Source organism: Polyergus mexicanus, unplaced genomic scaffold (genome assembly GCF_030449975.1).
Source record: "Polyergus mexicanus isolate NDT 795.1 unplaced genomic scaffold, iyPolMexi1.0 SCAF_4, whole genome shotgun sequence".
In the NCBI taxonomy this organism is placed as follows: domain Eukaryota; kingdom Metazoa; phylum Arthropoda; class Insecta; order Hymenoptera; family Formicidae; genus Polyergus; species Polyergus mexicanus.
Window position 1 is genome coordinate 6,712,134 of NW_027223324.1, and position 24,420 is coordinate 6,736,553.

At 37.6% G+C, this 24,420-nt stretch overlaps 1 protein-coding gene and 1 pseudogene across 1 annotated transcript; both read left to right on the forward strand.

The window, feature by feature from the left end:
• The first annotated feature begins 18,446 nt into the window (after window positions 1-18,446).
• On the forward strand, window positions 18,447-23,395 carry LOC138932754 (uncharacterized; annotated as a pseudogene).
• A 178-nt stretch (window positions 23,396-23,573) lies between these two features.
• On the forward strand, window positions 23,574-24,281 carry LOC138932755 (uncharacterized). Its single transcript, XM_070294889.1, has 2 exons — window positions 23,574-23,637; window positions 23,764-24,281. The coding sequence occupies exons 1-2, from the start codon at window positions 23,574-23,576 to the stop codon at window positions 24,108-24,110; spliced, it is 411 nt and encodes a 136-aa protein (XP_070150990.1). The 3' UTR covers window positions 24,111-24,281.
• Window positions 24,282-24,420: the final 139 nt, after the last annotated feature.

A 24,420-nucleotide genomic window follows, 5' to 3' on the forward strand; every position in this document is an offset into this window, starting at 1 on the left:
AAATTAACAATAAAAATACCACGTTTTCATTGTTAATACTCGAAATTAGTCTTAAAACAAACTTCTCCATAGCCAAAACTGCGAGCAATCTAGGGTCATTATTATTATGAAGTCTATTCCTTCGCCTTTCGCGATGAAGTGGATTATTACGAGATCTCCTTTCAATGTTTATAATTTGTTGATCAGTAGGATGGCGGCGATTTGGGAATCGCTCCGCATAAGTACGGGCAGTAAGTCTGTAATTTCTACCACATTCGCCAAAGGTTATAAGAATATCGACTACTTCTGTAGGCGTATAATTTGCCATTTTACCAGAATTTTATCAGAGTACAAATGTTAAAAAAATACATAAACACTTGTGACTTTGGCACTAAATGGACAAAATTTTGGAGGGATACTTAGAGGAACTCCATCAGATGGAAAGTCCAAAATGTCTCGGTACTTTGCACCATTCAAGTTGCCTAAAGGGCAGGTTACGCTAAAAGCAGTTTCTTGAGAAGTAATTAATGAGTAATAAAAAATAATGAGAAGTTTGTTTTAAGACTAATTTCGAGTATTAACAATGAAAACGTGGTATTTTTATTGTTAATTTATTGCAGAATCGTAAGCATGGGTTCTCAGTAAGAGAAATCGAAGAAATTGAATTTCGTCGATTACAGCGCCATCTATCATGAATCGAGAAAAATGTTTCAGACAAATTGTATGTGTTTTTAGCCAAAGATTCCGAATATGCAATAAAAAATAGGGGTTCCCATTTAAGATTTCAAACTTGCCCCCCCTCACCGCCCAGGGGAAGGGGTGGGGGGGCTCATTTTAACGTCATTGTACGTCCCCCTCGAAATGACAAAATTTTGATTCTAAACATTTTTTCGTAGTGTGCTTATTTTTCGAGTTATTTGGCTGCCTAAGTTAAAATGGGTCACCCTGTATATGTTATCCTGCAATAAATAAAGAAATCGCTAACAGCCCTGTCTGGGCTGTTAGCGATTTCACACGCGTGGAGGTAATTAGGAATAAAGATTGCCCCCTTGGTAGTTATGGTGACGTAATATTAGTTAATGATAAAGACTGCCCGCTTGATATTAATGGTAAAGACTGCCCGCGTAATATTAATGGTAAAGACTGCCTGCGTAATATTAATGGTAAAGACTGCCCGCCGCTCGTTAGCGATGGGTCTTTTTATTATCTTCCTTTGGTTTCCTGGGAAGGGATCGTTTAGCGACAAGACTATGTGTCGTGTCGCTTGATTTTGGCAAGATCCGGATGCAAGCTAAGGAGTTCTAAGTAAGACTTCTTTGCTTGCATTTTCGCAATTTCTTTATTCCTTTTTACTTTGCTTTTAAGTAGGACTTCTACGTTGCATTTTCGCAATGTCCTTTTTCCGCTTGTCCTGATTTCCGCGTTTTCGCAATGAAATGATTGCACGGTCGCTCGAGCTTCGCTCGTGACTCGCGTTGTCAGCGCTTCGCTCGGTCAACACTTGTAACGTGATCTGTATTCGCGTTACACGTTGAGCAATGCCTTATTGTATAAAATAAAATATTTTTCTAAAATAATATATATCTATTAATTCGTGTATAACCTTTTCGGGCTATAACACTATATATTACAGTTTATAATAAAATCTTATATACAATTTATTATAATAATATTTATAATAATATTTATTTTAATATTTCAGAGTAAGTTATTGTTTATGTTAAATTAAGTTACTGTTTAGTTTTTCTACTACTTATCATGTTTTATATTTCTATAAAATAATTTATTTTGTTATATGTTATGGTTTTATATTATTGTACAAAAATATATATATTAATATCAATATATTTTTAATGCTATTTATTATTCACTTATATTATAATTAATACCCAGACAGCACAAAACATCCTCAGGATCATCCTGAATATGTCCAGGACGGTTCAGGACATTTGTAGGATATTTTAAGATATTATTATAAATATATTTATAAAAGTTTAATATGCATACATAATTATTTTTAGTTGTGTCGGCTATTTTATATAATTTAGAAATCTTAAGTATTATAATAAGTATTAATGTCCTATAAATGTCCACTGGATAACCCCTGGATGTCTGTAGGATATATCTGTCCTGTCTATTATATTGGATGTCTTTTGGATTTCCAGAGGACATATACATGTGCAATTAATTATTAACGTTAATTTCGTTTAATATTAATAATTGAATTTGATGCGCACATTTTCATATATCGAAAATTATTATTTATTTAATATTTCATGAGAAATGTTACTGTTCGCAACATTCCAAAAACTTTACAAACAATAGTATTCAACCGCTAGTTCGTTTGTTTACCGCTATGCGACACGCGAACTCGTATTTGAGATTTGGTCATGAGAATTATATAAAGCTTGCAAAGAGCAACTGACAGGAAATTACAAATGTAATTATTTTCTATCAGTTCAATTTCTGATGCAATCCCAACATAGGGAATTCAGATACTGGATTGTTTAGAAAATATTACACAACTCAAACCCGGGAGCCAAACCTAAAATATTCATGTACAGCATGAAAGCCTCAAATATTAAAGAACGGTGAACTATTTTTAATATTAGATTTTTAATATTGGCAGTAAATAACAAAACTGTTGTGCCTCCGGAGAGGCACGGTAGTTGGGATCGTTTGCCGGAAGGAATTTGGGAATTCGGGCTCCGCCTGAGAACTTTATTTAAATAATTCGGACACTTTCCACATTAAATAAATAGATTAATATCAGATTTATTTGTGGTTTGGTTTATTTACAATGTTCCCGCACTTTCGCTCGCGTCGCGTATCACGATAACGGTTATCTTAACGTGCGCGTGTCTAGAATCGAGTTTCGGTCTCGAGACTCGCCTCTCGCTTCTTCGTGTATATTTCTGCCGACTGCGTGGCTATTTAATATTAAAATAATTATTGATATTCGTTTTGACACTCGCGGTTGCTAGAGATATTACTCGCGTAAAGGAATAAAGATTGCCCGCGTAATATTAATTAATGATCAAGACTGCCCGCGTAATATTTATGGTAAAGACTGCCCGCCGTTCGTTAGCGGTGGGCCTTTTTATTAACTCCCCTTGGCTTCCCGGGAGGGGGTCGTTTAGCGACAAGGCTGTGTGTCATGTCGCTTGATTTTGGCAATCTCCGGATGCAAGCTAAGAAGTTCTAAGTAGGACTTCTTTGCTTGCACTTTCGCAATTTCTTTATTCCTTTTTATTTCGCTTTTAAGTAGGACTTCTACGTTGCATTTTCGCAATGTCCTTCTTCCGCTTGCCCTGATTTCCGCGTTTTCGCAATGAAATGATTGCACGGTCGCTCGGGCTTAGCGCGTGGCTCGCGTTGTCAGCGCTTTGTTCGGTCAACGCTCGTAACGTGATCTGTGCTTGCGTTACACGTTGAGCAATCATATAAAATAATATGTATTTAGAATAATATATTTAATAATTCGTGTATAGCCTGTTCGGGCTATAACATCCCTCCCCCGTAAGAAAAAGAAAAACGGAAGTGTAAAAGTGACGTTTTTCGCAAAACAAAATTTCTTCTTATTCTAATATACAATATTTTTCCCGTATATAATATGAATATAATCGTTTCTTATTTTAATTTTCTATAAATTGTTTCAATTTATTTGTATGCATGCGAACCGCTTTTCTTCCTTTCTTAATTGTATAATTCACGTCTGAATTTTTTTCAATTATTACGTACGGTCCGGTCCATAAGGATTCAAGTTTCTTAGATCGTCCGCGTCGGAGCGTCTCGTCGTATACTAATACTTTGTCGCCGACTTTAAATTTGATTTCACTAGTACTTTTGTCGTACTGTTTTTTGGCTTTAATTTTTTCTTCTTTAATATGCTCTTTTGCGAGCTGACTCGTTGCCCTTAATCTTTCTTTCAATTCTTGCGCGTAATCGTCGTAATTGTATGTCGGTTTAGGCGGTCTCGTCAGTGACGTAGGTAGATCCGCTTGGTGCCCGTACACTAATTCGAAGGGTGTATACCCCGTAGCTGTATGCGGCGTCGTGTTATACGTAAACATTGCGAACGGTATCCATTCGTCCCAGTCTGTCTGGTCTTCGTTTATGTAGTGTCTTAAATATTCCGCTAATGTTCGATGCGATCGTTCTAACGCGCCATTACTTTCCGGATGATAGGCAGTTGTCTGTATTTTATTTATTTTTAGTAATTTACATGTATTTTTAAATATTTCGCTGAGGAAATTTGTGCCTTGATCTGTTAAAATTTTTTCCGGTATTCCGTGTTCAAGTACAATTTTTGTAACAAATTCCTTGCTAACCGTGTTCGCTTCTTGATTTGGAATCGGTATCGCTTTGCTGAATTTCGTTAAATTGTCTTGGAATGTTAAGAGATATTTATTTCCGTTTGTTGTAACTGTTAACGGTCCTACAATATCTAACGCGCATTTTTCAAAAGGTTTAGTAGGCGTATCCGTAATTATTAACGGTACTTTATCTTTTCGCGATAGTTTGTTTTTCTGGCACAATTCGCATTTTGCAATGTATTTTTCTACATCTTTCGTTATTCCTGGCCAATTATAATTTAGGCGGATTCTTTTAACCGTTCGTTCAACTCCTTGATGTCCTCCTGTAGGTGCATCATGATATTCATATAATATCTGTTTCTTGTCTTCCTCTGTGTATATTTTTTCTTCGTCGGAGTTTATTTCCTCTTCTATTGCGAAGATCTCTCGTTCTTCCTCTTCTGTTTCATGCGCTTCTCTTGTTACATTGCGGCTCAGTGCATCGGCGTTCGCGTTCGCTCGTCCGGCTTTATGGATGATTTCATAATCATATTCTTCGAGTTTTAATCTCCATCGGATTAATCTCGATCCGGGATCGTTCACATTAAATAACCAGATTAATGGTTTGTGATCGGTTACGATTTTGAATTTCGTACCATATACGTATGGCCTAAAATGTTTTACAGCCCATACAATCGCTAATAATTCTTTCTCGGTTGTATTGTAATTCTGCTCCGCCCGCGATAAAACTCTGCTGGCGTAAGCAATTGGTCGGTCATTACCTACTTTTCCTTGTGACAATACTGCTCCGATTGCATAGTCGGAAGCATCAGTGGTCACTATGAATTCTTGATTGAAATCTGGATATATTAGCACTGGCGCCGTCATTAATTTTTCTTTTAATATTTCAAAAGCATTTTGCTGTTCCATTGTCCACTCGAATTTTTCCGTTTTCTTTGTTAATTTCGTTAGTGGCTTGGCTATTTTTGAAAAATCTTCTATGAATTTTCTGTAGTATCCGGCTAGTCCTATGAAAGATTTTATATCTTTTACTTTCTTCGGCGTCGGAAATTCTTTTATCGCGGTTAGCTTTGACGGGTCCGGAGATATTCCATTCTCCGAAATAATGTGACCTAGATAAATTACTTCTTTGCGCAAAAACTCGCATTTATCTGGTTGCAATTTTAGATTATTTTCTCGGAGTCTCTGTAGTACTTCCTTGAGTCTTCTATTGTGGTCCTCTAGGCTCGATCCGTATATGACGATGTCGTCTAAATAAACTAGACATTTAAGTCCTTGCATTCCTGTTAAAATTGAATTCATCAATCTCTGGAATGTTGCTGGCGCATTTTTCAATCCAAACGGCATTCTATTAAATTCATAGTGTCCGTAGGGCGTTGAAAAAGCTGTCTTTTGTTTATCTCGCTCAGCCATCGGTATCTGGTGATATCCTGACGCTAAGTCTAGTGTAGTAAAATATTTAGCGTTTCCTAGCTGGTCCAGTATATCGGTGATATTGGGCAGTGGAAATGAATCGCCTATTGTTAAATCGTTTAGCTTCCGAAAATCTACTACTACTCGGAGCTTAGGTTTTCCGGATGCGTCGGCCTTTTTTGGTACCACCAATAAGGGTGCGTTCCATTGAACGCGCTTGTTCTGATTATGCCATTTTCTAGCATTTCTTGCACTTGTTTATTTACTTCCGTCTTGTGCTTCTCGGGAAGACGATACGGTCTCGTGTTCACCGGCGGGATGTCGGCGCGCGTGTTTATCTCGTGCTCTATCGTCGCGGTGCACGTCAGTGGTTCTCCGTCCAACTGAAATGTATCGTAATATTCTTCGCATATCCGTAGGAGTGCCTGTTTTTCTTCCGTATTTAAATGTTGCGTGCGTAGTAGTTGTCATATTTGTCCGTGTCTCGAGTTAGTATACTTAAAATTTTTTCTTGTTTCCACCGTATGTATTTTAGACTCGATCTCGCGTTCTATGTTTTCGAGGGTGACGTTCGGCGTCTGTATCTCGACTTCCATATCGGTTGTATTTATAATACTAACGGGACACGTGTAATCTTTAGGTTCTACTAAGCAGTTTCCAAGGTAAATTCCCGGGGCTGTTTCCTCTGCTTGTACTATTCCTATCCGATTTTGCTTTGTTATCGCTTTTACGATGGTTTCGCTGCGCGGTTTTAGAATTGTTTTGTTAAACGTATGGAATCTTAGCACGGCGTCTCCTATTTTTAATTGATTTTGATTATAATCACAGGATACCGAATGTTGTCGAAGGAAATCGATTCCTATTATTCCTTCATATTCTATCGGAATGTCGTCTCTTACAACGTAAAATGCATGTTTTACCTTGTGATTGTCCATTTTAATAGTGGCGTACATTTTTCCGATGGTATGTATTTTATGTCCGGTTATGCCTGTGAGCGCGATTTTATCCTCGTGTATCAATGCGTTGTCCTTTAAATGTTTCAATTTTATTAGTGAGATGGTCGATCCTGAATCGTACAACATCTGTATTTTTTCGTTTTTCACTTGTCGCATTGGTAATGTTATTAGCAATAAGTCCGTCTTTTTCTTCGCACGTGGCATATCTTTAATATGCGTAACGCGATACTCAGATGCAGGTCGCGGTTGTCTCTTTCTCGCTTCCTCCTGCTCGTCTTCGCTGCTGCTACTTGCGCTATCGGCGTTTCTGTTTTGTTGTCGCGGTTTCTTTCGATCGCGTATATTTTCGTCGCGCGTTTTTTGCTGATTTCCGACTTTTAGTTTATTTGTATTGTTTTTCGGTTTTCCTTTTAGACTCCAGCATTCGTCGCGGCTGTGTCCTGTTCTTTTGCAATGCGAGCAGTATTTACTTATTGCGTTTATTCGCGAGGGTTTTTCCGGCTTCGGGAGCGCGTATCGGCTGCTACGGCAATCGCGTCCGAAATGTCCGTTTTTTCCGCATTTAAAGCATTGCGATGTCGGATTTCGACTATTTCGCGAGTAACTAAATTCGGTTTTATTTTTATTAGCAAAACCACTCGTTCTCGCTGTTCCCGGTCTGAGTTTTTCTTCGGCGCTTGCGCCCGTTATCGCTTCTTGGAGCGTCGTATATCGCTGCGCGCGTACGAGCACTTGTAATTCGTCGTGTAACCCGATTTGGAAATTTATTAATGCCTGCGCCTGGATTGTCTGTTGAATCGTGCGTTTGGATGATGCGGAATGCTCTTGTCCCTCGATCATTGAATCGTATAATTTCATCGCTAGTAGATCAACGCGTTGTCCGAAAGCGTACGCAGTTTCATTCGGCTTTTGTTTTAGTGAGTTGAATTCGATCTGTAAATGTGTCGTGCTTTGTTTCGACTGGTAACAAGTCTCGAGTTGCTGCTTTAATTCGTCGAACGTTTGTATATCTCGCGTCTCAAAGTCCTGCATCGCTTTCCCTTTTAATTTTGTAAATAAGATTGCTTGAATTAACGATTCTTCGTCTGCGGGGTTTATGTTCTGAACAGCGTATTTGCACGCGTTTAAAAATTCTTGCAGTTTATGTCGCGAGTTTCCGTCGAACTCGGGGATCATCATTCTCGCTTCCTTTAACGGTAGATAATTCGGGGCGACGCTTCGTCGATTTCTGATATCGCGTCCCGTTCGCCCATATGTCGTTTCAAACGCATTATTATCGTTTTCCCTGTTAATGTCTGTATGACGGGGTAATTGCGCGTCCGCGCTCTCTAATCGCGTTACTCGTATGTTTAACGAATGGATGTCCGCGCGTATTTCATTTAAAATGTGGATTATCTGTGTATAATCTCCTTTTTCTTCGCGGTTTCTCTCGTGGGGCGGTGTGTGATCCGCCTCCACTATATTTCGGTCCATTTGGTGAATGGATCGTCGCATCCTTTCTATTTCCTCGTCTACCGCGCTTTGTGGCAGGTTCGCGGGAGTGTTTTCTCGCGGATTTCGCGATTCGGCCATATTACTTTCTTGTTGGCTATAAATTTCTTCCGGATCGAATAGATCGCTTTCGTAGGAAGTTAATGAAAATTCGCGCCGTAGGGATACTCTACTTGGAGTTCTACTAATATACGGTCGCGTACGTCTAGTCTCGCGTTGAGTGTCGTCAGTGGGGTCAGTCGTATTACGCGGGAATAGGCTTTCGTCAAAATTGTTAAACGGAAATTCGCGTTCTGTGACGACGTTTTCCGGTAACTCGGGCTCGCTTTCGCTCGAGTATTGCGTTTCTAAGTTTTTTCGCGCGTTATAAATATTTTCTCGCGGTGTTAATCTTAATTTAATCGCTCGTCGGGCTGGTTCACTCAGTAACCACGATCGGTTCGCTATCGGTTTCGGTATATTCGAACCTTCCGACATTCACGCAATTAATTATTAAATTTTTTCGGACTTACAATATTATGACGGCTCGCATGATCGCTCGCTGTGTTAGTAGGTTGCTGACGCTGCAGTTCTTCGCTCGGCGGCTGATACGGCTGACGATGCTCGTCGTACGGCGGTCGTTGTCCGGCGTCGGTGCGTTGTCTGTAGAGTTATCGTAGGTCGCGATGCTTGGCGGCTCACGTTTCTGCTACAACTGTTGTGGCGATGCTCGTTCTGTTGTCCGTGCGGTGTCTTCCGTTGATTGTAGTTTCCGTCAGCTTACGTTTTACGTGTGCTGGCGTGCCTGTCCTGTTTACACTCTGGGTGCTTTGCAGGTCTTGGGGAAGGCTTAGCTGCTGCTTCCGTCCGTCAACTTCAATTGAATTGATTGTTGGCGTGCCCGCTTTTTAACACAACCGTGTCTTTTGCAGGTCTTGCTTAGTTCTGGCGATGCCTCGGCAGATCCCACCGCTGCCACCAAATTATGTTGTGCCTCCGGAGAGGCACGGTAGTTGGGATCGTTTGCCGGAAGGAATTTGGGAATTCGGGCTCCGCCTGAGAACTTTATTTAAATAATTCGGATACTTTCCACATTAAATAAATAGATTAATATCAGATTTATTTGTGGTTTGGTTTATTTACAATGTTCCCGCACTTTCGCTCGCGTCGCGTATCACGATAACGGTTATCTTAACGTGCGCGTGTCTAGAATCGAGTTTCGGTCTCGAGACTCGCCTCTCGCTTCTTCGTGTATATTTCTGCCGACTGCGTGGCTATTTAATATTAAAATAATTATTGATATTCGTTTTGACACTCGCGGTTGCTAGAGATATTACTCGCGTAAAGGAATAAAGATTGCCCGCGTAATATTAATTAATGATCAAGACTGCCCGCGTAATATTTATGGTAAAGACTGCCCGCCGTTCGTTAGCGGTGGGCCTTTTTATTAACTCCCCTTGGCTTCCCGGGAGGGGGTCGTTTAGCGACAAGGCTGTGTGTCATGTCGCTTGATTTTGGCAATCTCCGGATGCAAGCTAAGAAGTTCTAAGTAGGACTTCTTTGCTTGCACTTTCGCAATTTCTTTATTCCTTTTTATTTCGCTTTTAAGTAGGACTTCTACGTTGCATTTTCGCAATGTCCTTCTTCCGCTTGCCCTGATTTCCGCGTTTTCGCAATGAAATGATTGCACGGTCGCTCGGGCTTAGCGCGTGGCTCGCGTTGTCAGCGCTTTGTTCGGTCAACGCTCGTAACGTGATCTGTGCTTGCGTTACACGTTGAGCAATCATATAAAATAATATGTATTTAGAATAATATATTTAATAATTCGTGTATAGCCTGTTCGGGCTATAACAAAACATAATTTTAATTTATATTTAAATTTTAAAATTTGCTCCTTGAAACATACGAAAAATATCCCTAACATATCCTATAAAAATCCTTAAGATATTCCACAGGATCTCCCTGGATTCTCCAGAGGTTAATATACGGTTATCATTTACTCTTCCTCAGAACATCCAGAGGAGATCTGAGGATTACAATGGGATATCCTGAGGATATCCTACATGTATGTTCTGGATGCCCTTTGGACGTCCTAAGGACATCCTTGTGCTGTGTCTGGGTATATTATAATAAATACTTATATTACAATTAATAAATAAATAACTTTTATATTTGTTTTTTTTTTTTTGTAAATTGCATTAACGAAATAATATCAAACAAGGATTGACAATCGTGCTATTTCTCTATCCCGTTGATATTATACACGAAGTATCATCGATATTATAGTAACGAAGCAACAAGTTACCAAGCCTAATAGGCACCCTTGTCTTACATCTTGTGTATTTGTTCACTCTGTTATCTATTATTCTACTATTATTATTAATCAACATACAATATTTAATTACACGTATAATTTTAACTATAATTTAAACATATATATGCATATATGTTTATATACAAGTATAAAATTCTCAAAAAATAGGCGCCCGTTAGTCTTGTTGCATTACTGTTTTCTGCCACGAGAGGCCAGAAAGCATTTTCAGATTGTATCTCGATACCTTAGAAAAACAAGGACAGCACGCGATTGTCGCTTCTTATTTAGATTTATCTCTCAATGATCGCATCCGTGTGCTCAACGTATAGATGTGTGCCTTCACTACTACACACATATGCGACGAAAGAAAGACAAAGACGGCGCCAACATCTCTTTTTGTCAAGCGATCTTCTTCTTCTTCTTTTTCTATAGCTGTTTGAGCATTAGGGAAGTCGCCCATATACCATTGTTTCTTATGAATTTTAAAAGATTATATATTTAAATTGAGACCTTTTACAAATGAGTGAAGCAGTTTGTATATCTTGAGATTGTTGGAAAAGGCAATACTAGGGATGTCGATTGAGATAAGTGGGTCTATTCTTTTGATAGAGGAAATGAGTGCGGATGACTTGTCAGTATGGGAGAGGCATTGAAAGAAGGTGTGATTGAGATTTTGACAAGCGTGACCACAGGAGTATTCTGACGATGTTAGCATGTTTTTGTCCAATAGATGTTTACCTGTGGCTGTGTGATGTGATCTGATTCTGGAGATGAGAGTAATAACAGATATAGGAAGTGAGCCATTGATATTTTTATACCAAGGTGTGGAAAGGATGGAGTCACCGTATTCAAGTTTGAGATTAAAATATCTAGAGCCTTTATACTGGCTCTGTAGCCTGAGGGTTTGAGTAGCTTTGTCTTTAGTAAGTTTCTTGAATTTAGAATAAATGTTTGAGTAATGGCATTTACTCATGAGAAGATGATTAGGAAGGTGCAGAGACTCCTTAGCCAGAAGATCGGCCTGTTCGTTGCCATATATGCCCTTATGACTAGGTATCCAAAATAGTTTGACCATGATATTATTAGTTCGGTAATTATACAGAGAGTGTCTAATTTTTAGTATCCAATGGTGAGTTTTACCTGACCAGGCAGAGTTATTCAAGCCAGAGAGGACACTGAGTGAGTCCGTAAATATAGCCAAATTATTGATTTTTCTTACCAAAATTATGTCGAGGGTGTGAGAAATAGCGAGCGTCTCCGCTTCAAAGATTGAACAGTTGTCATTAATCTTGCGCTTAATTTTTAAATTTAAGTCCGGTGAATAAATGGCGTATCCAGCTTTATTGGCCATATCCAGCCTAGATCCATCCGTATAAAATTTAGTAGAAGAAGGAATGTTTGAGTTTGTGAACAGTGTAAACTTATCTTGAATGTTCTGACGGTTAATTAATCCAAACCCCATATCCACATCGACTGGAGGATTGGACTGGTGACTATGATATTTAAACTCCAAGTATCCAGGAAGTTTAAATGTTTCGATCTGATTGAAAAAGTGTTGATGTGTCACGAATGTGTTGATTAATGATTCAAAATTGTATTGTTCATTTGCTGGATCTTAAGCGAAACTATCCCTCCCCCAGCTACTCCCCTATCTACTTCCCCGAACATATCACTCCAGCCATTGAACTTCCGCTTTCCCCACGTTCCTTCTTTTCCTACTATCCTCCTGAACAATTCACCCCCAACTTCCCCGCACCTTTCAGAATCAGATTTCGAGAAAGCTATAGAGGAGTTTCGTAACGAATTACCAGACCTGGAAGCCAATTCGTCCTACCAGGATTAATTAAACCCAGAAAATCTCCCTCCTCTCTCTTCCCCTCCTTCATATCGCATTTTTGTTCTCACTCTCACACATACACATGTATCTTGGTTTTTTAAATTTATCTACTATATTTTAATTAAATCTTCATATTGTATTAACCAGTCAGAACCTAAAATTTAACGATAAAACTTTCCCTCGTCATTCTGACTGATGCCCTCCGTATTAATGTAACACCCGCGAATTAAAACTAACGCACACACACGCGCGCGCGCGCACACACACACACACGTACACACTCACATACTAAGGAAACAACCAATATTATATTTTTATTTTTTATGTATATATATAATCATGTATACCTATCATTAATCTTAAAATGAATAAATTTATACTTTGTTAATTAAAATCAAAGTAACCCTTTATTAATCCCCCACTCGTTTCTAGATAAAGATCGCATTTGATCCCATCCCGCGTAAAAGAGATTAAATTCTCTTACCAAAAAGGGACCGCCGAGCAACTTCCGAAAACAGTGTAATAGCGACTCAGTCGTTTACCTGCTTTGCGGACCTGTCAGTTCGTTCGACCCGATTCCAAACGCCACGAGACGTTTAAACTTCGGGATAATAAAAAATAGTTGTTACGCCCTTCCGTCGACTCATCCTTTTTCGAGTCTGGACGTAACATACTGTTCTTAAATTTTGGGGGCTCGTCCGGGATTGTAATGTGCGATCTTTTGAACTGGAATGAGTAAAGGGACAAGAGGTACAGCTGATAAAGACGAAGTAGAACGAAATTTTCAGCTTGCTCAGGAAATATACAATCGAACAAAATCGAACAAATCAGAAACACATCACACTTCCACTCCTAACAAAACCACTAAAAACATTAATTTTTCATTAGACGAAACTGTAATTGAAAAAGATTTCAAAAAAAAGTTTAGCGAAACAGCCGAATCTCATTTTGCCGATTCCTGCGATAAGACTATTATATCTGAATTTAAAAAATCCGAAAAGAAGAAAGACCCGAACGGTACCAGCGGCAACATGACTCAAAATAATCCTTTCGCTACCTTGAAATACTCGGTCGAAGCCGTCCCTTATTTTGACGGTCAAAATATTCCACTAAATTATTTTATTGAAGGATGTGAAGAAGCGAAATCCATGTTGCCTAGTGAGGCTGAATCAGTTTACTAAAATAATATAAACTAGGATAATAGGTGAGACTCGCCGCACTATACAAGACCAAGATTTTGATAGCGTTTCTCATTTAACTAAATACTTAAAACAAATTTATGGACTTGCAAAAAATGTTTATCAATTATAAGAAGAATTAAGTTGTATATGTCAAAAGAGTGACAAAGATGTAATTAATTATGCAAATAGGGTAAAAATTCTTGGGAAAAGATTTTAGAACAAATTTTAGGCTAAAACCAGAAATCGAGCAACCAGTTTCAAGAAACTTACCAGATGTACAAGCAACTGCAGTCGACGCTATAAGGGTAGAGAGAGAACTCCGAGCAATGACAGATTTACGACAGAGAACAGCAGGTAGACAAAAAACTAACAGCCTAAGGGAAACTTGCCAAATTTATTATAAGGAAGAGCATATAGGTAGTAACTGCAGAAAATATTTACAAACCTCTCAACAAGTTAACAACCAGACTGATTTAGGAACCGCAATATTAATTTGTCAAATTTGTAAAAAACGCGGGCATGGAGCAGAGAAGTATCTTTTCCGTAATCCACAAATCCACCGACCGGTAAACGTAGTTCAAGGAAGAATAATAATTTGTCAATTATGCTTAAAATCTCATGATGCAAAATCCTGCCGACAGAATAATATAACAAATAACAACAAAATCTCGGTAACTTGCCAATGGTGCGAAAGACCCGGTCATTCTGCAAACAAAATGAACAACGTTATACGGAAAACAAAGCTCGTGTAACTTGTCAAATCTGCAACAATTTCAGACACATTGCTAAAGATTGTCAATCAAAACTAAATCAGCATACAGGATCCAGGAATTCTTTATTCTGCCGCTATTGCAAGGAGCAAGGTCATCTTCTCGAAAATTGTCAATTACGCCGTGCTAGTAACTTTCGGAAAAAGAAAATAATCAGGGAAACTACAACGACCCCTCGACGTCGGGTGCACAACAGGGGTCCGAACGAGAGCCGCGCCCATCCAAAACTCAGATAGCCAAATAGACAAGGACAGAACCACCATAAGGCCTGTCACTGTAAACCTTGACAAACATAGTCGCGTGCCTACCGTTCAAATCAATATCGACAACTTAGGTACTCGTATAATCTTTATGCTAGACATGGGATCTGGACCAAATATAATCAAAAAAAATCTCATCCCTGAAGAAATAAATATTAATTATACTAATATTCTCAAGTTGAACAGCATAAATAATTATCTGGTATACATCTTAGGTGAAATTACATTAACTCTTTTCGAAATACTAGTTATATTTCATACTGTGTCTAACGATTTTCCAATTTCACAATCCGGCATATTAGGAAATGATTTCTTTAAACAAACGTCATCGAAAATAGATTACGCACAAGGGCACTTGGATGTCTCCGGAACCAACATACCTTTCTTATCACCTGAAGCCATTATAGTAGCTCCGCGATCCGAATCATTATTTTATGTGAGTATAGAAAATCCAGAAATACAAATAGACTACATACCAAGATTAAAAATAGCATATGAAATTTATTTGGGAGATACCATCGTGGAAAATGTTTCTGGAAAAGCATATTTAAATGTTATCAGTACTTTAGATGAAGAGGCAGAAGTACATGTTCCGATCTTGCGCTTAAAACCATTGAGCGAATTATTAGATGATCATGATTCAAAGACCGAGCTCTGAATAAAGAAAAAGAAGAAACCACTTACGGAACATCTATACATAATGAATACGATTATGAAAATTATATGAATATTGAAAATGAAAATGAAAATGAAAATGAAAATGAAGAAAATATTATTATCCAAGAAATCAACTATGTGAAGACAAAGAAAAAACTTTAAATGAAGAAGAAAATAAAAATAAGAATAAAATAAAAAATGAAGACACGAGATAAAAATTAAAAATCAGAGGAAAAATGAAAAATTAAATAATTCAAAAATCCTTGGAGAGGGAAATTACCAAATCTCTCCTGAAAATCCAATGAATCCAACCATTCCTAGAGGGGGAAGTTATCAAACCTCTGGTAAAAATTTAATTAAATTAAAATTCCTCGAAGAGAGAAATTATCAATCTTCTTAAGAAGGGAATAATTCTAGGATTTCGGAGGGAAATTTCCAAACTTTGTCAGAAAATCCTAGTTCCGTCGATTGCGAGGAGAAAAATTATCAAACCTCACTATGTATTTCGACACAACCTTATCCCAAAAAGGGGAGAAGTTCTTTATCCTCCCTGGATATCAAATTTCCTAAGGTTGGATTGTTACGTCCAGACTCGAGGAAGGATGAGTCGACGGAAGGGCGCAACAACTATTTTTTATTTTCCCGAAGTTAAACGTCTCGTCGCGTTCGGAATCGGGTCGAACGAACTGATAGGTCCGCAAAGCAGGTAAACGACCGTTCGGATCGCTATTACGCTGTTTATTCAGACGTTCGCTCGGTGGTCCCTTTTCGGTCAGGGAATTTAATCCCTTTTACGCGGGATGGGACCTAGTGCGATCTTCGTACTGGGAACGAGAGAGGGGTTAAGAAATGTTCAATTAATAAAAAATATAATTTTATTCATTATAAAAATAAAAGTTCGAATACATGATATATAATATATATGTAGGAAGTGATTACATTTATCGTGTGAGTGTGAGTGGTTGTGTGTGGTTGTGCTTATCGCTCCGCGGGTGTTACAATGGTACGGAGGGCATCAGTCAGAATGACGAGGGAAAGTCTCTATCGTTAAATTTTAGGTTCTGACTGGTTAATACAATGTAAAGGTTTAATAATAAATAATTAAAAAATAAAAACATGTGTGTGTAGGTGTGAGAGTGAGTAAGAGGATGCGGTATGAAGGAGGGAGAGAGAGAGAAGGGGGAATTTTTAGTTTTGGTTAATCCTGGTAAGATGAATCGGCTTCCAGGTCGGGCAATTCGTTGCAAAATTCTTCTATCGCTTGCTCGAATTCCGACTCTGAAAGGTGCGGGGAAGTTGGGGGTGAATTGTTTAGGAGGACAGTAGATAGAGAGGAGAAGGAACGAGGGGAAAGCGGAGGTTCAGTGACTTCGGGGAAGTAGATTGGGGAGTAGCTGGGGGAGGGGTAGTTAGGCAAGGGGGGAAGAATAGGTCTAACAGATACTGTTGTTGAATTGTTATTGTGAGTAGCGCAGAATCTGCATTTTACCGGCGTTCGAGTCCTCCGACTCCTGCGAATGACCGTTTGGCTTGGGATGCCGGATCTGGTTTTCACTATGAAAACCAGCGTTAATATAATATAACGTAATGCGTTATGTCTTACGAGGGTTAATAGCGCAAATTGAATTGGATGAATGTGACTTATTTTTTGTTTCGTAGGTGAAGGTGTGGAATTTCTTAATGTGCCGAGTTGCCGGGGTCCAGATTAATCAGGCGATGAGTGCACTGGTATAATTTTTCTAGTAGTTTTCGCGGTGCCACGGCACTTAATGAGACTTATGTTAACTGAAGACACACGCACAGAATTAAGTGAATAAAACAAGTGCTAAGTAAGTGAAGTGGTAAGCAAGTGAGTGAGTGGCCCTTTGGGTCCTCTTTTTATATCTTTTTTTTAGGGGTGTATTCTAATTTCTAAGAATGGGAATCTTCCAAGTCTCCAACGAATTAAAAATTATGCCAGTGCCCTCATTAGGCGGGGTGTTTCTCCTACTTTTCGAATTTTTACCCGTGGCGATCGTCGATTGGTGATCTCGATATCAGTTGGGCATTAGATTTTGTCTTGCGCACGTGATCTGATTAGAAAGGGTCTTACCGTCGTTACTGGATATGTCGTAACAGGAGTTTCATCATTATTGATTTAGTTACGTTTGTCGGATATTTTCTTAGAGGGAATTTTATTATCTTTTCGATATCAATTTATTCTTCCGTTGGAAAATTCTATTTTGAGGGTATTTACTGATTTTGTTTATTTTTAGGCGACTGGCGCGGTTTCGTCACCGGTCTCTCGCGTCTTTCCCATGATTGCTCATAGATATTGATATTGACAAGTGACTAGATGTTTAAAGAAATGCGTGGCGCAAGATGCTCCATTTACTGAACGACTTATTTTTATCACCGATCGATTATCGTTGCCGCAATATTGCGAAAGGAAGGAATCGTGAAGTCGCCAGGACGTAACAGATTATTTAAAGAAGAAAATGATAATGAATTAAAAACCTCTCATGTTACTATAAAAGACCTCCTTGAAGAGGCTCAAAAATATAATTTAAATATTAAAAATTTGAATCTACGAAATATGAAAAATAAAAATAAACCGTCTTCAAAAATCCTTACATCCTTGTTAAATAAATCTCAAGAAATTTTGGAAAATTCATGCAAAAACGCAAAACGAGATATAAAGGAAACCAACAATTTATAAATCGTAATTTACATAATTGTTTAGTAATCTCCGAAGAAAAAGGAAAGAATCGACTCGCCGAAATCATAGAATCATTACGATTAGAACATTTAAATGAAGCAGAGAGAAAAAGCCTTATAAAATTAATAATGGACAGCCAAGATCGATTTCATGTTCCTGGAGAAAAATTAACCACAACTCATGTATTACAACATCGAATACCTACTACAGATGACCAACCAATAAACACTCGTCAGTATCGATTTCCACAAATTCATAAAGAAGAAATAAACAAGCAGGTAGAAGAACTGTTAGAAGGAAGAATCATAAAACACTCACAATCGCCATATAACACGCCTATATGGATCGTGCCTAAGAAAGAAGACTCCAAAGGAAACAAACGATGGAGAATGGTGTTAGATTTTCGTGCTTGAAATGATAAAACCATCGGAGATGCATACCCTCTACCGAATATCATCGATATATTAGATCAATTAGGAGGAGCTCAATATTTCTTAGTATGCGATTTAACATCTGGATTTCACCAAATAAAAATAAACCGCAAAGACAGTCATAAAACAGCTTTACTCCTTTTGGACATTACGAATTTGACCGAATGCCGTTCGGTCTAAAAAATGCTGCGGCTACTTTCCAGCGCCTGATGGACTTAGTATTAACTGGGTTACAAGGCAAAGAATTATTCGTTTATATGGACGATATCGCTATCTATGCAACGTCTTTAGAAGAACACGAAAGAAAATACAACGCTTTAATGGAACATCTCCGAGAATCTAACTTAAAACTACAACCAGACAAATGTGAATTTTAAAAAACAGAAGTAACTTATCTGGGACACGTAATCAGTAAGGACGGAATAAAACCAGATCCAAAAAAATTAGAAGCAATACAACAATTTCCAAGACCTAAAACACCTAAAAACATCAAACAATTTTTAGGACTTGCAGGATATTACAGACGCTTTATACCGAATTTTTCCAAATTTTAACAAATTTATTAAAAAACGACAACCGCGAGTGGTCCTCCGTGTAGGAAGAATCTTTCGAGATTTTAAAACAAAAACTATGCGAAGAATCAGTACTACAATATCCAGATTTTTCCATTTAACCATTTATTAACGACTGATGCATCAGGAATGGCCGTTGGAGGAATATTATTACAAGGAGAGATAAGTAAAGACCAACCGATAGCATACGCCTCTCGAACCTTAACAGATAATGAATTAAAATACAATACTTACGAAAAAGAAGCACTGGCTATTGTATATTGCGTTAAACATTTTCGACCATATTTATACGGAAGAAAATTCATTTTAGTAACAGATCATAAACCTTTGATGTGGTTTAAAAACGCACAAGATGCAAATATGCGAATACTCCGTTGGAGATTAAAATTAGCAAAATACGATTATGAGGTTGTATACAAAGCAGGAAAAATAACCGTAAATGCAAATGCATTATCTAGAAATCCTGTAGACTTCAAAGAAATAGATTGTAACATTATAAAAAACAAGAAACTCTTTTAAATCCAGACAATCCTAAAGATGCACAATTAATTGCTGAACTATTAGAAAAATCCGATAGCGAAGAAAAAGTAGAAGACGACGACGACTTCCATTTATATCTTTCCGATATCAAAAAAACCGAAAAAATAATATTTGAAAGCGATTTATTACATAACAATAACGATACTCTTCCATTTACACTAACAGAATTAAATGAACCAGATCATTTATCAATTACCGAAAGAGCTTTAATACATGATCTTCCTAAACAAAATAAAATTCAAACAAGAAGCCAAACTGCAAAACAAAATATTGAACAAAATAAAATAACCGACGAATTGCATAGCGATGGAGAAGAGATCAAAGAGACTGAAAAAAGAAACGATCCGCCTGATAAGGATTCTGACAGTGAAAAGGAAGACGAAGAAAAAGAAAATGAGGAAGATATTATTAGCCAAAATTTAAAGTCGAGAAAAAGAAAACCCGCATTTATTGAAAATAGAATAATTTATGGTAACGTTATAGATTCTCGAGAATTATTATTTTTACGAAAAGATAACATGAGATACTTCGTCGACACTCAGGGAACACCTTTAGATTCAGGCTCACAAAAACTTTTCGAACGAAAAGAGCTTCCAAACCTAGGATTTCTTGTCTTAGGAAAAGCTAAGGCCATAAAACATAAAAATCATTATCATCTGGCTTTACCCATCAGCAAGGAACAACGAGAAGGCCCTACGACTACCCTTAACCAAATTGTTAAAATCTTAACAGACTTACGAAATATAACCGAAGATTTCAAGTTAGAAACATTTAGTATCGTAAAAACCGAGTTTATTAATAATGTCCCATGAAATGACGTTAAATCACATATACAATCAATATTCACCGACATTCCTACTAAAGTTATTATTTGCCACGGACTAATTAAATATCCACCGAAAGACTTACGTTCCGTTATAATCAGTGAAATGCATTACTTACCAACGGGAAGACACCGGCGAGTCGCAAAAACTTATAACCGAATAAAACATAATTATTACTGGGAAAACTTAAAAGCAGATGTTCAACGGTATATACAACAATGTTTACAATGTCAATTGAAAAAACTTGTCCGAGTAAAAACAAAACAACCTATGATAATTACAGATACACCAGGATCTTCCTTTGATGAAGTAGCTATATATCGTAGGCCCTTTACCTAAAATCGAAAGAGGAAACGAATATATTCTAACATTACAAGATCAATTAACTAAATTTTGCATGGGAATACCATTACCGAATCAAACTTCTGAAACCATCACAGAAGCTTTCGTAGATCGATTTATTTGCGTACTTGGAGCACCAAAAGCAATATTAACGGATCAAGGAAGAAATTTTCTTAGCGACCTAATAAAGAAAATTGCAAAATTATTTAAAATTCGTAAATTTCGCACAACAGCCTTCCATCCTCAATCAAACGGATCATTAGAAAAATCATATCACGCATTAGGCGAATATTTAAAACAATATGAAAATGAACAAAAACAATGGGATAGATGGATTAGCCTTGCTATGTTTAATTATAATACGAGTGTACATGAAGCAACAAAGCATACTCCATATGCGCTGGTTTTTGGAAAAATAGCACGTATTCCATCGAACGAACTTCTACCTCCTGGGGATAAATTAGCAAATTACGACGAATATTTAATAAATCTTGTTACTCAACTTCACGCTATTCAGGGAAACCCACGCGATAATGTAATTCAAACCAAAGTTAGATCAAAAAATTATTACGATAGAAAAATCAATCCGCAAACTTTTAAACCGGGAGATCAGATATTTATATTAAAGGGTCCAAAACCAGGTAAATTCGGAAATCAATATACTGGGCCTCACAAAGTTCTAGAAATCTTTAATAAAAATAACGTTAAAATTAGAATAAAGAAAAATAGCCGAATTGTACATCTTAACCGCTTACGAATTTCGTATATTAGACCTACCAATAAAAAATAATTACCAAAAAAATAATTATGTAAACTTTCAGATAGACCACAACATTAAGCGACTAATTGCGATACTGATAGTGCTAATAAAATTTTATCAAACTCTTGGAATCATAGGGTATGACTGCGGGTCTTCTTCAGCAAATCTAACGACATTATCTTTATTAACAATCGAAGAGTGCGACATTCCATCGCAAAATGTTAAACGCGAACAAGTATATATACAATTACTCCAAATTAACAAATTCGAATCCGTGAAAGTAATACAGTGTAAAGTTGAAATTGATTGATTAATTAAAAAATGTGGAATGTTCTCTCACACCATAGATGTATATAACGGAAAATATTCATACATAGAAGAAATACCCCGCGATATATGCAAAAAAATGCACGATTATGGTAGTTATCAAATAGCAAATACTTACATAACTGGTTTAAAATCAATTCAACCCACAACACGTCCAATAACACTCGCTGGCAGTGTGGACAACGACGGAGGCTGTATCGGAGCAGCATATTCCGATCCTTATGGAACATGGACAGACGTAATAGTACTCGCAAGCGTAAGAATTACACTACAAGATTATATCGCAGACGTAAAAATAAACACTAATCGCAGCTCAGGTCGGGTGTAACATATAAATTTGGCTCCACATATTGCACAGACGTAGAGAGGAGATACATATTGGGATCCAATACCTGCAAACTTTATAATTTCGGAACACTATTCGAGGGATACGCATACAAAATAGTTGATAAAGATAAAGATCATCCGCAAACAGTTTACTCTTTAACCACACAAGACAATATTCGCACTGACTAGCAAAGGAAAATACAGTACATGTGGATATTCATTAATAACAACGGAGCATCCTAAACTACTAATTTTCGAGACCGTACGCGGTACCACTGTCTTTAAAAAGCAATCTGGAATCTCAAATCTCGATATCTTTACCTATAGAATTTTAAATTCATATACGTAGAGAAACACGTCCGCACTCAAATAAACGAACTTTATTAAAATTTATTACTACACCAATGTAATTTAGAAAAGCGAAACGCATAACGCATTAGCAATAGCTACTCAAGCACATGATATTTTCGCATATCATCTAATGAAAGGACCTGGATATATGGCTCTTTTACAGGAGAAGTGATTCATATAGTCAAATGCGTATCAGTGGATGTAAAACTAGCAAGAACAAAAGAATGTTACGATCAATTACCAGTAATCCGGGAAAATCGAACACATTTTTTAACTCCCCAAACTCATATATTATTACAACATGGAACACAAACTGCATGCAATCCATTTGCACCTTGCCATGTACAATACTTCTTAGGAGATTCATGGTACAAATTTATACCTAATCCGGTAGATACCTTACCACCAACCATTATGAAACAATTAATCAAGTCTACTTGGAAGTCTACATCAACCCAGGGTCACTAGCCACTAGTGGCATATATTCGGAAGGAGGGTTAAGAGATCTTAGAGATCATATAATGTTCCCGGCCGAGCGACCATCAGTACTCAATACAAGAGGAGTAATGGGAAGATCCACCTCTCTATAGGGAGGCTCCCTTTCCAATTTATTGGATGAAGCATCAATTGAAAAAATAGCCGCTTCCGCTTGGAAAAAATTTTGGAATAAGTTCCTATTTTTTGGCAATATCAGCGCTGGACTACTCGGCATATATCTAACTGCAAGAGTTTCCAAGTTAATATTAGACACAGATGTGCATGATTATGCCTTACATACCGTGTACGGATGGTCAATATATTTACTTGGATCGATCTGGGATTCTCTTACAAATCTTTTATTACATCTGGAAAGACGGAGGCGATCCGAAAGACCACCACCACCACCACCGCCAAGCGCACCGCAGGAAAACAATAAAGCAATAAAACTCACCAAAAAAGAAGGCCATGGAAATGAATGCGGTATATCTTCTGCTACGACCCGAAGAAAACTCTACCTATACGCTAGAGATAAGATAATAAAAAAGGGGAGGGGAACTTTTTTTGTAATAATAATAATAATAGTAATATAGTAATAATAATGATAATAATAATAATTATTATTATTATATTAATATATATAAAAAGGAAAAAAAGGAGAGGACAAGAAAATATTCGATCATTAAACGTCTACCCTCCTCTTCCTCAACCTTAATCAGTGGATCCCTCTTAAAATCTTTCCAACTATACCAAATAACTAATTTTTAGAAAATGGAAGTCAAGAACATCAACACCCACGAGTTAATTCGCGGACGACTGGAAGTACGGATAACTCGCGCAGAGTCCCCATTACTCTTCTGGGTCTAACTGAAAAACGGAGAGAGAGACCTAGTAGAACTCATCGAAGAGCTCAACTTTCGGATGGACCGATGAAGTCACTACCTCCAATGTTGACCCGAAGACTTGAGAGAAAATGAACCATGCGCCATTCGAATAAAAAACATTTGGCAACGCGGTCTCATTATAAAAATGAACACAGCGATGTTTATGATGAAAATCTCTCTGCGGGACTGGGGCATGATAGTCTGCAGACCGATGGGCCAAGTATACTTCCTGGAAGATCGATTCCGAGAATTGCCATGGCAGAGCATCAAATGCGGCTTGGCGCTTGGGTCCCGTAGTAAGCAGAGCTACGAAATGGCCCGAAAAAACGCGACTGCTATGCAAGATTCTTGGAGATCGCCAAAAGGGGTAGATGCGATTATCCATCCTCTGGGTGAAAGAGAAGCCATGGTGAAACTGGTCTAGTTTCCACCGAAGTCGTCAATCCGATTCCACTGAAAGTAGAATAGAAGCGAGAAAAATTGATATTTCAGTAGAGCCAACTTAACTTTTGCTTGTGAATGTAAATAAACATAATCCTTGACAATCTTTTTGTTAATTTTCCGTTTTGATGATTAATACGAACAAACGATAACTGTTACGAACATCGATATATAGATTATATATTGATGGTTATAAAATAATGAAAAATAAAAGTTGGCACCATTTAGTCTCAACCGTTTCCACCGACTAAATTTCGTGTCAATTCGCTGCCACACACGCGCGCGCGCACACA

What these genes read in the sequence shown, in the direction of transcription:
- LOC138932755 (XM_070294889.1), top strand. Translation starts at nt 23,574, where the DNA reads ATGGAAGTCAAGAACATCAACACCCACGAGTTAATTCGCGGACGACTG. An exon ending in ACTGGAAGTACGGATAACTC is followed by an intron (nt 23,638 to 23,763) that starts GCGCAGAGTCCC and finishes GTTGACCCGAAG; the next exon opens with ACTTGAGAGAAAATGAACCA.